The sequence below is a fragment of the Theropithecus gelada genome, chromosome 1, assembly GCF_003255815.1.
Source record: "Theropithecus gelada isolate Dixy chromosome 1, Tgel_1.0, whole genome shotgun sequence".
In the NCBI taxonomy this organism is placed as follows: domain Eukaryota; kingdom Metazoa; phylum Chordata; class Mammalia; order Primates; family Cercopithecidae; genus Theropithecus; species Theropithecus gelada.
Genome location: NC_037668.1, coordinates 48,564,935 through 48,580,930, shown reverse-complemented (window position 1 = coordinate 48,580,930; position 15,996 = coordinate 48,564,935). Strand labels below are relative to the sequence as shown.

Here is a 15,996-nt window from a genome sequence, read left to right as displayed (position 1 = left end):
TTGGCATGTTTGTATTTCATGCAAGAGAAGCTGGAGGAGGACAGAGGTTTTCTTTATTAAATTTTTATTATAAAATAATCCTGCTGATCATTGGACATAATATAGAAGTATATGAAATAAAACCTATAAGTTGTATCCTGTACACTCTTTATAACTGTCTCTGAAGTAGTCAGTTTAAAATTTGCTACATATTTCTCTAAGACGTTTATCTTCGTTGGTTGATATATGTACTATGTGCATATGTTTAGTTTTTAAAGTTAAGACAGAGTCTTTTTATACTTAAAAATTCTACAATTTGCTTTTGTCACTTGATATTATTATGGACATCTTTCCATGGTGTATGTTGACTTTATTCATTTTAAAGATTATTCTATATTCTCTCAGTGACTAAGTACATAATCTCACCTTTTTTATATGTAGACATTTAGAATATTTCCAGTTTTTTTGTTTTTGAGTATTTTTTTTTTTCTTTTAGGAAGGGCCCATTGTGAATATATTCACAGAGTGAGTTCCCTGAAGTGGAATCATAGAATCAAAAGGATAAGCATATTTAAAATGTACTCGGTATTACCTTATAGATTTTTTTTTTTTTTTGAGATGAAGTTTTGCTTTTATCATCTAGGTTGGATTGCAGTGGTACGATCTTGTTTCACTGTAACCTCCGCCTCCCGAGTTCAAGCGATTGTCCTGTCTCAGCCTCCCAAGTAGCTGGGATTACAGGTGCCCACGACCATACCCAGCTAATTTTTGTATTTTTAGTAGAGACAGAGTTTCACCATGTTGGCCAGGCTGGTCTTGAGCTCCTGACCTCAGGTGATCTGCCTGTCTCTACCTCCCAAAGTGCTGGGATTACAGGCATGAGCCACCACACCTGGCCCTTTATAGCTCTTTGAAAAGTTGGCAGCTTAGTTTTTTAGTCAGATTTATGTTTGTTCACATACAGCGTGTACAATACTGAGTTTAATCTTTATGGCAGAATTTAGTTTAGGTGATGGCCGAATCTTAAAACGAGAAATGGCATGTCATCTCTGACTTTATATAAAGTACTTATAATAGTACCTGAAACCTAGTAAAAGCTAAATAAATGTTTTATGTTATAATTATTTTTGTTAGCTTAAGTCCATTGTACTGTATTGTGAAAATAGGAAATGTAGATTTATTTTTTCGCATGTCTGTGGTTTGAAAACCATCACGTCTGGAGTCTTGTTATACTTGATATGCTGTGTTAGTTTGTTTTGTCTTATAATGGAATTCACCATTTCTACCTGTGGTTGACTGTCCAAATCACTGCTTTTAACATCATCATTAGGGATTTAAGGGTTATATATACACCATAAGGACTGTTGTAATTGGCTTTTCTTCAGTAACATTATTAATTTACATCGTTTGCTGGGTTTGCTGTCACTATTGCGTTCTTATCTCCCCCAATATAAAAAGTATTAAAAAAGGTTTATTGAAACATAAAATTAATAATGGAAATGAGAACAGATGTCTGTAACTCATCAACTTGGACAGTATACTGGATTGCAGTGTAAATTCTGTGTGTTCATCCATATGTCCTTGGAGAAGTAAATCTTTGTGATGACTTTGAAATTACTTGAAAAGGGAAAGTACAAACAGAAGCTCTGATTATTATTGAAATGATTATTCATTGATCTGTCCCTAGTTTTCTATGCATTTGATGTGAAACATGGTCAAAGTATGTTCCCACTGAAACTTTTACATTATTTTTCAACAAAGCATGGTAGTAAATTAAGGAAATTATTCTAGAATAAATCATTAAATGAAGAGAAGAGATAAAAGAGTAGAGGCATCTTTTACAGTTGCACTGCTTACAGCAATGGTAGGTAACAAGTCATACCATTCCTAAGAAGTTTCTAAAGGCATCCATAGAGAATGGAAAAATGCTCTGAACGATCATTGAATGATCTATCAGCAAAATTTCTTTGTCATGTGCCTCTGTTAAGCATTCCATATTGCTAATGGTATAATGGCATACATTGTGACAGAACAATTACTTCTGTATGTGGCTGCATTAGAGATTGTGCTTTCCATTTGATGAAACTACTTGTGTACAGAGTCTGAATTAGCTCTTGGCATATGTACAAAGTAAATATGAGAAGAAGAAGAAGTACTTGATTATTATTTTTTTAGTCTTTTTAGAGTAGAAAGCCTAAGACATAAGAAAATAATTTTTTGTTTTTTTAGTAATCATTTTCAGAGCAAGGATATAATCTGGAAAAAGGCGCATTGGGAACATTGTTGACAGAGCCCCAGCCATATGTGTAATCAGGGAGGGTGTTCTTTCTGAACAGAAGAACTTTATCTTTGACTGCCAATTCACATATTGCATTTTCAGTTGGCTGTATGTTGCCTTATTTGGCTTGAGTGTTGAAAATATTGTTAAAATTTTGACTGAAGTCAAATAAGGTTGTCATGTATATTTTTAGCATGTTCAATGAAATACTATGGATTCCCTTTCTATTTCAATAGTACAACAACTATGAGAGAACAAAGTGTTCCTCTAATTGTTTGAAGTATAGAAAGAGGCAACATTTCTTTATGTTTTTGTAAGTGATATATTTCAATGTTATATTTAATATCTTGACATTTAGAAATTCCTGCTTCAGAATACCTCCAAATTAAATTAGTGTCAAAATATATCCTAAGATCAAAGAGCCTCATTACTGAGAAATGACCTTATGAATACTTGATTTTTTTTTAAATTTAATGAAGAATGAAATTGGTGCTCTCTTTTAAAACTATATCCAAATTCTCTAATAGAAGTTGAAGAAATACTTTCCCTATCTCAGTGGAGCCAGAATTAATAAGAAATTCATTCCTCATGTTTTTTTAAGTTAAAATAGTCAAACTTGCAGCCTTTCAGATTTTGAATGTGATACATACACATAAATGTTGTGTCTGAAACAGTGCTGTAAATAATCGTTGATAAGAAAACTTTGAATAAGTTTTAGGTAGTGTTTGACCCATTTATTAATTATTTGATAGACATGAGATACTTTGCTGCCATATTTTTAGGTTAGTGGCTAGATTTAGTAGAACTAGAGTAGGAAAGGAAATCAATCTGATGTTGAACCTTAGTGTCAGCTACAGAGATGGCTATATTAAGGTTACCATGTTGAAAGATTGCCAGATAGCCTGTATGTCTAATATGAAGCCATTAATTTTGTTTTGTATGACTCATAAAGAAAAAGAAAAAGAAATTTTGTTTTGTTTTGTTATTTGGAAGGTATGATGAATCCTGTCAAATATTTCCTTTAAAATTGGTGATCCGGCTAAACATTAAATGGTCAACAGATGCTAATACTTTCCAGATATATTATTTACTTTGTTTTCTTAGGTAAGGTACTTCAATTTTTCAGTCCTTGGTTTCCTCATTCATAGCTGTGGGATAGTGGTAAATAAAGGTGCTTTGGGAATATTTTACTTTATCTCATTTAATCTTCACAAACTGCCTTGAGAGGTATGTGTGTTGTTCCTGTTTACATTCATGGGAAAGATAAATGAGTTGCCCAAACTAACAACGGTATTCAGTAGCAATTGTTAGGATTTCAGTCCAAGTCTTGTGTGAGTATATGTCCATTGTTCTTGGTGGCATTTCATTTTAAATACGTTACAAGCATTTTTTTAAAAAAATATTGAATAGCACACAGTTTAATAGTAACAATTGGGCCGGGCGCGGTGGCTCAAGCCTGTAATCCCAGCACTTTGGGAGGCCGAGACGGGCGGATCACGAGGTCAGGAGATCGAGACCATCCTGGCTGACACGGTGAAACCCCGTCTCTACTAAAAAATGCAAAAAAACTAGCCGAGCGTGGTGGCGGGTGCCTGTAGTCCCAGCTACTCGGGAGGCTGAGGCAGGAGAATGGCGTAAACCCGGGAGGCAGAGCTTGCAGTGAGCTGAGATCGGGCCACTGCACTCCAGCCTGGGTGACAGAGTGAGACTCTGTCTCAAAAAAAAAAAAAAAAAAAAGTAACAATTGGCATGGATTTGCAATGAAAAGCTTATGTTTTTATTTTCAGAAAATATATGGTAAATTAGCCGTGTGTATTACATTATCACTTATTCTAAGGTTTTGTATAAGGTTCTTATTGGTTATTAATTTTTATGGGATCATTTAAAAGGATTAAGGTATGTAAGTCTTGGCAAGATTACAGCAATATGTAACAGTTAACTGTGTAGACTGCTAATTGTGGCTCTGAGATATCTTCTTCAAGGAAAGCACACCATAGCAAAAGCAAGTGTTCTCATCCATGTTTGATATTGTTTGTGGTTTGGGCTATCCATTTCAGAACTAGATGAATTCACAGTAGGTCCTCTTTGCATTGATAATTTCAAATAATTGTACCTAGTGTTTCCCTCATCTTTTTGTGCTGCCACAGTTGTGTATATGAATGTTCTGCTTGATGCTCTCAGGAGCGTCAACAATGCTGAATAGAGAGGTAACCACCAGATTCTTACTAGGTCATGCTTTCCTTCTAACCATGATGATGAGGCATGATAAGGCAATTTACATTGGCAAATTTGAAATCATTGATGATCAGAGAGCAGGGAAAAATTGTTGGGAACCTCACAGGCAGGTTAAATAAGTGTGGAGTGATCAGCCTGAGATATGATGTGCAACTCAAAGATCTAGAAAAAAATGGCAGAATAATCTGCTCTCATCCTGTCGGTTTTGTTTCATTGCACTGACAACCTTACCTGGCATCAGAGACCTTGAAGAGGCAAGGTGAAACACACAGGAGGGAAAGTTCTGGGATACTTTTTCTAGCAACATAATACGTACTTGTAAATAAAATGCCTTAATGCACAAAAAAAGAAAAATGATTACACCTAGATTTTGGGTTGGTGATGTCCTTTTATCAGGAGATTTATGGTAACTTAAAAAGTGTTGCACTAGCTGGTAAGGAAGCTCTTGCCTGTAGTTCCAGCTGCTGAAGAGGATGAGGCGAGAGGATCTCTTGAGCCCAGGAGTTCGAGACCAGCCTGGGCAAATACCAAGACTCTGTCTCTTAAAAAAAATTAAAAAGTTGTTCAGGCGCTTTGGGAAGCCAAGGCAGGAGTATTTCTTGAGGCCTGGAGTTTGAGCCCAGCCTTGGCAACAAAGTGAGACCCTGTCTCTGCAAAAAGAAAAAAGAAAGAAAGAAAAAAAATTAGTCCAGCACAGTACTGTGTGCCTGTAGTCCCAGCTACTCCAGAGGCTGAGGTGGGAGGATCCACTTAAAACCATGAGTTTGAGGCTGCACCAAGCCATGATTGCGCCATTGCACTGTAGCCCAGGTGACAGAGCGAGACCCCAGTTCATTAATTAAAGGAAAAAATAAAAAAAAGGAACTGCACTTGATTTTGAGTTACTGGATATTGTGATAAAGTTAAATTGTTAAAAAGTAGAACTGTAAACCACATTAATAACCACTTCTATAAACTTTTATAAAACATCTTGAACTTGAATTGCCATGCCATCTTTTTTCAAAATATTATGTTGTTCTTGCCATTCTTTGACAGACGCCTTATCCCTCTGGACAGAATGCAGGTCCAACCACGCTGGTATACCCTCAAGCCCCTCAGACAATGAATTCACAACCTCAAACCCGTTCTCCGGTAAGTAAGCAGAAGCTTGTAGCAAATTACTTTCTCTACCTGTGTTTGTGTGTGTAGTGGCTTGGGTTTCTTTGCCAAATATTTTTACTGGATTTTGGAAGTTTCTTCCAAAGATGATTTATTATTACGACGACTACTATTATTTGTTAGCTTTGTATTTTCAGACCTTACCTGTAGCAATAATTAAATTTATTGAGAAAAAGAAGAGGTGGAGCTTTTAGCCCCCCACCCCCTTTTAATACTTTTCTATAGCATGATTTTTAAGTCTGGTTGCATTCAAGTTTACTTTATTTTAGCTTATAATTTTTGTTAGTTGTACTGTTCAAAATTCAGGTAAGAGTAAAGTACAATGATTTTAGGAGTAAACTGAATTTCACTAATTAAATTCTCAAATCCCAGTGGTTTGAGGAAGCAGGACTTTTCAATCAGTGTTATTAGGTCTGTTCTCACCATTTGACGGTGTGGGTATGTGCATGACATATACCAGTGAGTGTATTCATTTATTCAAATGGTAAATAAATTGTGATACAAATGTAAATGCTATCATCCTCTTTTTTCATCCTTTACATGAATTGCAGTAAGTACTGCCAAGACTGAGAATTTACACAAGGTTCATCCTTTGTTTCACAAAAGTATACAGTGGCTTCAGCTCTCCATTCCTTAGAACATCGTTTCCTGCCCTGCATGATTAACTTTGGCTAGAAGGTGCTTCTGTAACATCTCACATTGTGTATCTCACATCCCTCTTTGTACCTCAGCTCTGTGTATTCTTCAGAATACAGGGATTTCTTTTTGTTCTCTGCCCCTGCTTTTTTGCCTGGAGTGCAGGAATACCTCATTGCATTAGCTCCTATTCATTTCGTTTTATGCATGAATTTATAATTGTTTAAATGTACCAAAGACTTACTCAAAGAACTAGGAGAGCATAGTCTACACCAAAATGTAATCTCTTTCTTATCCTTTTTCTATTTTCCGTTTCCCTGTTGCCCTGTTCTCCAACAGCTGTTCTTAGATCCTGGTTCTCCCCAGTGGGTGGAGGAACCATTCTAAAGAGGTGGGACTTTGGTCCTAGTTGCCTGTTTGCTTGTCTCTTTTTTTGCTGAAATAGTCAATAAGATGTCTGATACAGGTTTTGTTATGAGAGTGGTTCAGGGATGTGTACACTTGACTACTTGGGTCTGAGATCTCACCAGATCAATTTAGGTAGGCCCTGGTTCTAATAATTAAACATGGAACATTATGGTAAGCTCCTATTGCAAAGAATTCTTTGGCCCTCTTTCTCTATGCCCCCACCCCTCTTTTCTGATTATCAAAAAAGAAAATGAATTAAATTTACATGGTTAGAACTGGCGCAGAACCTGACTGAAGAGCTGCATCTCTAAACCAGTTTTTTTGACAGCCCAGCAGAACAGTGCCAATACATTGCACAGACAACTGGAAGAGGAGGAAGGTTTTGGAACAGACTCCCGTTTACAGGTCCTTGGCTGGAAGAGGCTGGATAAAATACTGCATTGTAAGCAATATAACAAACTGTACTTCTTGCAGGCAGTGGTGCCTCTGGCACTTAATATTTTTGACCACATCCATTTATTGGCTGATGAACAGAAATGCATTGATTGCTTCCTCTCTGAAAGTTCAACCTAGCATGGCAGTTTCTGCCAGGCATAGTGGGGAAAAGAATAACAAATTGGGTGGGTGTTCTCTATTGGGAATTAGTCAGGAAGAATTTGGGGGTTTAGATTTTTCTTTATTTTAAACTTGAAGTGAGATATCCCTTTCAGATAAATTTGAATTTAAAAGATAAATATCAAGGCTTCTTTTTACTCCCTTTCAATTTTATAATTGAATATTAAGGAGGAAATTGTCTGTAGTTGTCAGCCATTTTTCTGTGGTCATAAACTCTTCAGATACTATTCTCTATACAGTTTTTGCCATCTGCTCTGCTAGTGACCATTACCCACCCCATTACTAAAAACCCCACACATAACATTCCATTACATACCCTAAAACAAGTGCAAGACTAGCAGACTCCAGACTACTCTTGCTTCTTGTTTTAGGTTTGATTTTCTTTATTTTGTTATGGGTTTTTTGTTGTTGCCGTTGTGTTTTTTGTTTTGTTTTGTTTTGTTTTTTTGGCACTGGGAGGGTGAAGTTGGGGTCTGAAATTTGGCACGATTGCATTTTCTGTTTACATCCCAAGTTGTCATAGTCTAGTCTCATCCATCTCATAGCTGTCCCAACTGGTGAGGAGAGGTAAGCTGTTACATTAAGGAAGGGCCTCTTCCTGTGGCTTTGTAGAGCAGCTAAAGCTTACTCCATTCTATTTCTGCATTAATAGGCCATTGGCAATTGCACAGTTTTAGGCTTTTCTGTTCTTCCCTGGACAGCTGCCTTTGCAATCCAACTGGCTTCAAATGGCCTCCCTCCCTCCTTCAGGTTATCTTTGTGCCTGTCTTTCTACTTGATGCTTAGAATCTTAGTTAAATTCATAATATGGAAAGAAAATCTTTTTTAAAAATAATAAAAACACTGATAAGCTATCTGTTCCATTTTCTCGTTTTACTGGAACTTTTAAACAGTGTTAGTTGTTGTTGTTGTTGTTGTTGTTTTTAATAGCCTGTCTAAAGTAGTGAAGCTATTAAATACTTAATTTGGAGAGGGAGACAGTTTGGCTTTTGTAGTAACTCTAACCATTGGTTATTTTTATAATTTGTGGTATTGTGTCAAAATTATATCAGTGTTATGTTGGCCATGCTCAGTTACCAACTGTGCATAGAAGGGGTGAGTAAGTGGGTGGGTGGCATTAACATTGGATGCAAGTTCACAGAAGGCCGCTTTCCTTTATATCTACAGTCCTCACCATCTTAAAGACCCTTCTTTAACAAAAAGGAAAGAAAAAAGAAAGAAAAATTTCTATTTTTAACATGAGCCAGCAGCGACTACAGTTTGTTCTGTTGCTTACAGCTACCCATAGGATTAAGACTATTGTCATTTCAAATGAAAAACTCAATAGCCAATGGTGACTAGTGCAAAATAGACTAGGGTACTTTCCTAGGGCACTTTCTACTAACTTAAGTTGGGATTTTCTTTCTTGCTTTTGTTTTTATATATGTGTAATTTTATAAGATACTCTTCTTGTTCATAGAAAGTTCTCTTTTGACTGGAACATTCAAACTGTACAAAGTTTAGCTTTTATTTTAGAGCCTTGAAAATGGGACATTTTCTGTGGAACAGTGATAAGACAGGTACTGCCATACTCAGGTTAATTTTGTAACATGGCCCCTCTCTTCCAGTTTCTTCAGAAGTGTCAGGAAGAAACATTTCATACTCCACTCCCGACTTTCATACCACGTGCCTGGTATTGCCTATTCTTGTCCATAGTAGAAGTATGATGTTTTCTTCTCCTAATTGGAAAACTGAAAATGTAAGACCTCAGTTTCTTTGAAGAGAAAATTTTCTGCAAGAACTGTAGCTGCCAGTTATCATCATTCTGAAAAGCTGTATTATATTGATTAGCCAAATATGATGGCTGACCTAACATAACCCAACCTTATAGGTCATTAATGTACTTTTCATTACTTGAACAACAGGTGACATTTTAGCTTCTGAGGTGAATTCTTGACAGAGATGTTTTCAGCTGTCTCCTACATTGTGGCCATGTGTTCTACTGTAATTTGTTGAAATTTTAAAATATGAACTAATGGTAGTTGGGGAACTAATTCCAAATGTTTTGCAAATCAGTATTGCACATAACTTAAATGCTGATCATGAGAGATTGTTTCTTAATCATCAATCTAATTCATCTGTAGTGTTAAGCTGACAGAAGGAAGTCTCTATAGAGGAATTAAGACAGCCAAAGACATATATTTTAGCTCCTTAAATATATTAGATAAAAACCCTGTATATGGTTTACATTAAACACTGCTTTCTAAATATTTTCTTTTACTATTGAAGAGGATGGTTAACATTACAATAGCTAATGTATTAGTATCCAGAATATGGCTCTACATACCCCAATATTTTTGTCTGTTCCTTTCAGTTAAAATGTATTCAAACCCAAATTTGGCCGGGTGAATTATTTGATCCTAGAGGTTTAGCAGTTAAAATTCACATAGGTGAAAAAACTTTTTCTTTTATTCTAAGTTAGTGGAAGGGTTGGAATATACATTAGCCACTTTCAAGTACTCAGTGATTTAGCTGAGGAATTACATTTCTTTGTGCTTTATTCTTAGATAACAATAGGTACATATACACAGTGCTTTGCTGTTGTCTATAGTAATTAAGAGATTTGACTTATTTACTCTTTTTTCTTCTCAAGCCTATAAGAATACCACTTGGATTAATCATGTTAGAGACTGATGTTCTTTACTAGCTGTTTGCCTTGACATGCCTTGTATTAAACTATACTAGTTAACTGCATTTAAACTTAAGTGTGTGTGTGTGTGTGTGTGTGTGTGTGTGTGTAAAGTCATAAAAAAAATTTTCTTTAACTCTTAAGAAATTAAGATATTGAAACTTCCATTTCATGGATAAGATATCCCATTTAACTTAAGAAAATTTGCAATTAATCCTTTTACATTTTTTACTTCCTGCTGGACTTCGTAATTATCTCCTGGTTAGGTCTTGTAATGTAAAAACTTTCTCATTTCCTCCAGCTGTATCAGTTACATACAGCATACTTGATTTTCACGTTTGTCTTAATATAACCACTTAATTTTTCAAATTTTCTTTTGCCTTATTTTAGGGTTGTTGTTTTTTAAAAAAATAGTCCTATTAGAGAGTACCTTACATGCCTAACAGCATAGCCTGTTTCTCTCCCAGCTGATAAATGACAAACTATTCTGATAGTGGTGTTAACCTGTTGAATCTTAGTACCTGTCTGTCACTGTCCTGCAGCAAAGCTTTGACTGTTTTGTGTGTTGTTTTTTATTTCCCCGCTGTGGGTTTTTTTCTTTTGGCATATTGTGTGAAATTTTGGTTTTTGTTGTGGTGTTTCTGACTATTTGTGCCTTCCTTTTGTGTTTGTTTTCCCTCCTTTTCTCAGTTTGCAGCGGGGCCTCGACCTCCCCATCATCAGGTACTGTACCCTTGCCCCTTCACTATCACCCTTAACTAATAGGTGGGGGCTTTAGTAGCTGCTGACTCTTAGAATGCTGCCATCCCATAGAACTACTCAAATTACTCATTTCAAGAGTAGCTTTTATCTGATCTAATTCAACTTTCTTTGTCCTTCATTAATCTCACTGCATTTTGTTATTAACAAATCCGTTTGCCTCTGTTTATGGCACATTTAAAAAATGCTACATTCTTTTTTCTTGCCAAACAAAGATTGTTTTTAAATTTTACAATTTTGAAAAATTGAGATATTAAGTGTTTATAGATTTTGTGGATATTTGTAGTAAGTTAAATTTAACTGAATGAAGCAGGCAGCATTCTATGGGTTTTCTGTTAACATTCTGATATAACCTGTATTGATGTGTATAAAATAGCATTAGTATTTCTAAAACTACTTAAACTCAGTTACTAACTTAGATCTAGTAATAAATTGATTAAAAATAGTGTACATCCATTTGCTGGATAGAATTATTTTTATACTTAGGACACAGAGAAAATAGCTACCTTAATTAATTTAAATAACTTTATCCTATTGGTTTTCTAAATGAAATAATTGTATAAAGCAAAATTTCAAAAGTATGTATGTGAACACTGTCATTTAGTAGGAATCTGTTTAGAGGTGGCAAGACAGAAAGACTTTCAGGGTTCTCCCTCCAACCCCCAATAGCTTTTTATGGGGTATTCTGAAACATTTTCTTCTGCTGAAAGAGCTTCGGTTTAGAGTCTGTTCATATTACAAGCTTTACTATTTAACCAGCTGGTTAGGCAAATCTTTTTCTGCATCTTTGTTTCCTCATATGTAAAATGGAGTTAATATCTCTGCCATAGAAATAGTGTAAGCATTTGACACAAAACAAGCAGTCAGTAAGTGGTAGCTGTCTTTAATATGATTGTTATGGAACAAAGTATGGTTGGATAAAGTAAATACTACCAGTATTTGCCTGTGTTATCATATTTAGAATTCTTATTACTGAGTTAGTGGATATTGTTTAGTTGAAGGCTTCCATTGTCTTGAGTGATTTAATACCTGACTCTATTTCTCAAAATGTAGTCCTTCCAATCTGGAGACTGTAAAGGCAAAGCAAATCTGAGTTATTAAAGGTACTTTGCAGGAGGATGGCTACATGAGGTGGATGGCTATTGTTTGGGTTTCATAATGAAATAAAACCTTGGGGTATTTTTTTTTTTTAATTCAGAGATAGTGTTGTAAAGTATTAATACTTTAAGATGGACTTTGCCATCAGCTAGACCTAGGTTTGATTCTTCCATATTATAACCGAGGGTTCTTGGATAAATCATTTACTGCTCTCCACCTTAGTTTTCTCACCTGTAAAATGGAGACAATAATACCATGTTGAAACTATTATGGGCCGGGCACAGTGGCTCACGCCTGTAATCCCAGCACTTTGGGAGGCCGAGGCGGGTGGATCACGAGGTCAGGAGATTGAGACCATCCTTGCTAACACGGTGAAACCCCCTCTCCACTAAAAATACAAAAAATTAGCCGGGCGTGGTGGCGAGCGCCTGTAGTCCCAGCTACTCAGGAGGCTGAGGCAGGAGAATGGCATGAACCCGGGAGGCGGAGCTTGCAGTGAGCTGAGACCGCGCCACTGCACTCTAGCCTGGGTGACAGAGTGAGACTCCGTCTCAAAAAAAGGAAACTATTATGAAAAGTAAATGAGATAATGAAAATAAAATGATTATCAGGGTGTTTGGCACATAGTAACTAGGACATATGATTAATATTATGACTACTAATAATAAAAATACTAGTTTCTTGTGTAAAAGAGTGTTTATAATTTTATTTAAAAATTTAGTCCAGGGCCATAGAGGCATGGCTTAAATTTTAATCCAGGGACAAGGCAAATACTCCTAAAAGAGAGAGACATTGGGGATCTTTGCTCAAGAAGCAGAATGAAAAGAAACTATTTGTGCAATAACTGCAAAAGGAATTAGGGCGAAAATGTTTTCTGAGCTCCTTTATGTAAGGCACCTGTTAATTTCTTTGTTCACATGCTTGTGTTTTTCAAACCTTGGTTTATTTCATAAGTCATTTCAGATAGCTTAAGGTAAAGTATAAGTAGAAGGAATTAACATTACCACTGGCCACAGTTATTTTGTTGGATTTTCTACTCTGTAGATTGATGGAATGATGAGTGAATTTTGAAACAAAAACAATATTGCTTAATAGGCCAGGTATGGTTGCTCACGCCTGTAATCCCAACACCTTAGGAGGCTGAGGTGGGTGAATCACTTGAGGTCAGGAGTTCAAGACCAGCCTGGCCAACATGGTGAAACCCCATCTGTACTAAAAATGCAAAAATTAGCCGGGCATGGTGGCAGGCACCTGTAATCCCAGTTACTTGGGAGGCTGAGGCAGGAGATCACTTGAACCTGGGAGGCGGAGGTTGCAGTGAGCCAAGATCATACCTGCACTCCAGCCTGGGCGACAGAGCGAGACTCCATCTCAAAACACAAAAACAAACAAACAAAAAAGATCCAGATTACTAAATAGCCTGGGCATTTCTTATTAAGACTAGTAACTCTTTTAAAGACTGTTGATCAAAAAATTTAGGTTCTTAATGAAAATAGCACAAACTTTAAGGTTGTGTTTCTGCTACTTGTGTTCGATAATAGTGGTTCTAAAATTAGGATACTGTATTTAAGCATTTGTAATGAGCCTTGGGAAATTCTGTTTTCTAAGAAAACTTTTTTATGAGCTTTAAAGTTATGTGGTACATTTTGTCTTTCTTTAATTCCAACAATTGGGGAAAATGTTCAGAAATCTCTGTGAGAAAAGATTGATTTCAGCCCACATTTTCGTGTGCAGTATGACTCAGTAAAGAGCAGATTAGTCGTTTAGCTGTATGATAATTCTCATGAATTTATGGCTAGTTTTGATTATTTTAAAAATAGAAGTATAGGCCAGATACGGCATTTGATGCCTGCAATCCCAGCACTTTGGGAGGCTGAGGCAGGTGGATCACTTGAGCCCAGGAGTTAGAGATCAGCCTCAGTAACATGGTGATACCTCATCTCTACAAAACAAAAATATAAATACAAAAATTAGTTGGGCGTGGTGGTGCATGCCTGTAGTCCCAGCTACTCTGGGAGGCTGAGGTAGGAGAATCATCTGAGCCCACGTGGTCAAGGTTGCAGTGAGGTGTGATTGTGCCACTGTACTCTAGCCTGGGTGAAAGAGTGAGACCTTGTCTCAAAAGAAAAAAAAATATTATAAATGTTTATTATATTATTTATTTATTACCAAGAAAAATAATTATTGTTTAACAATAGTTCTTGGAGGTGAGTTCCTAAGATGCAGCATAAACCCAGAGGAATGATTTTTAATTCAGAAAATTCAGGTAGCCGGCACTTTTTTCTTTGTTATCCTTTTTTTTCTTGAACACCAGTTAAATTCTTTTCATGATATCACAGAGAATTGAATAAGGGTGTCTGTACTCTTGCCTCAGGCAGCAACAGTAATTACCTTGAATAGAGGAGGAGAAAGACATGGGGTTGAAAGTGGCATAGCTGAGCAGAGCTAACTGAACCGGCATTATGTATGGTATAGCATCCACAGGAGATGTGGGGTCAGTTTAGTTTGTTTCACTACGGAATAGGTATTGGCATGTGAGTGGGATAAGCAGTTATCAAAACTGCCCTATATAATACAATTAATTTAGTATCCTTTGGGCTCTAAATGCCAGTAGAATTTCCCTAGTGACAATTAGAAAACAAAGCAAAACAAAACAAAAACACCGCTGTACATTTCCATGGAAGTGACAGCATTTCCCATTTGAGAATCGCTTACTGAATCTGTATTTCACAGTATCTTCTCTTCAGATCTAAAGTCAGGTAGCACCTAAACCCTGAAAGATTTACAGAGGAGTTGCTCATAATACAAAACAAGACATAGAGACTTACATAATGAAATGCAAGCTATTGGAGGAAACAAACATTGAGTGGTATACAGAGAATATGCTTTTAAAGGGAAAACCCTCATGTTCTGGGATATTTTGGATTTGACATGCTTAAGACTTAAAGTGGAATTGAAGGCACAAATGGTTTTTTCGTCTGTGGTAGTTTGCTTTGGCCAGTGAATAGATTTCTTTTTTGTCCTTTATTGCATTATTCATCAGTGGCTACCTTTCTGATCATTTTACATGCTTTCATGCTTTGATCTCAATTTATTTTTTGAAGGAATTTGTTGTTGGATGATGTTTTTAATGATTGTTGTTTCTAAACTCCAATAGCAAATATAATAATTTTTTGTTGATGCTTAGTAAAAATTGCAAAGTATGTTCTATAGCTGTTGCAAAAAACTATGTAATTATTTAGGTAGGCTTTTTGGAATTAATTGCTTGTGAAAAGAAAACATCACCCAGTTTAGTAATCTAGAATTTAAATATTTTTTCTGTGTAAGATAGAGTTAACCTGAATTCAAGTAAACAAAAAATAACAAGATTTTAAATGGTAAACGTTTTCTTTGTTCTTAATGAAATCAAGAAACTGCTTTGAGTGTATTTTTTGGAACTTCTTTTATTTAGAAGGTCTTGTAACTCTGTTTGGAGGGCTAGAGCTCTTTTTGAGTCCACACAAATCAAATGCACCATGCTGCAGTTAGGATTATTTCAGCCCCATCGCCTTCCTAATATTACTATTAGTTTTTGTCTTTTGTGGAGATTCTTCAGATTGTTGAGGATGTGCTATTCTTTTGGCATTTTATAAACTGAAGAGCTTTTAGAATTACAGTTTTCTTCAAAGATAAAACGAGAAATGCTAAGTCATTTTATATGCAAAACACTCTTGGCTTTAGAAATATGTCAACTATTTTTGTACTGATGCTTGAAAATCCCAAGGTAATTAGAAACTGAAAGAACAGAAAGTACACACAGAATTATAGCAAGTCACTTGGTATAATGTGGATTCTGGCTTGTGTTGTTTACTTTAAGTATTTGGTCATTAAAATCTGTGTAGTTCTGGTTTAAAGTTACTTAGGTTCCTGTCCTTATTTTACTTTTGGGTTTCACAATAGAGATTAAGTGTTGGTTATATACTATGACTAAGTAGTCTTTTCATTATGGGAAAGATCAGGGAAATGGTATTTTAAAGTGTTCATAGGACAAAACACTGTAGTTTTTTTTTTTTTTTTTTTTTTTTTTTTTTTTTTTTTGGGGGGGCCCCGTGTTTTCCCCAGGGGGGGGGGGGGGGGGCGGCCCTCCGGCCCCCGACACCCCCCCCCCCCGGGGTTCCGCGGT

General features: G+C 36.1%; 1 protein-coding gene across 5 annotated transcripts in view; it reads left to right on the top strand.

Annotated features, from left to right (window-relative positions):
• EIF4G3 (eukaryotic translation initiation factor 4 gamma 3) overlaps nt 1–15,996 on the top strand; it is a 379,715-nt gene that overhangs the window by 179,381 nt on the left and 184,338 nt on the right. For 4 of the 5 annotated variants that reach the window (XM_025384549.1, XM_025384551.1, XM_025384552.1 and 1 more), the window contains exon 5: nt 5,528–5,623. In XM_025384549.1, coding sequence (XP_025240334.1) covers nt 5,594–5,623 — 30 coding nt within the window. In that variant the 5' untranslated portion in view covers nt 5,528–5,593. Of the gene's footprint in view, nt 1–5,527; nt 5,624–7,022; nt 7,137–10,667; nt 10,701–15,996 lie in introns of all 5 variants that reach the window. The other variant, XM_025384544.1, reaches the window with a different exon arrangement.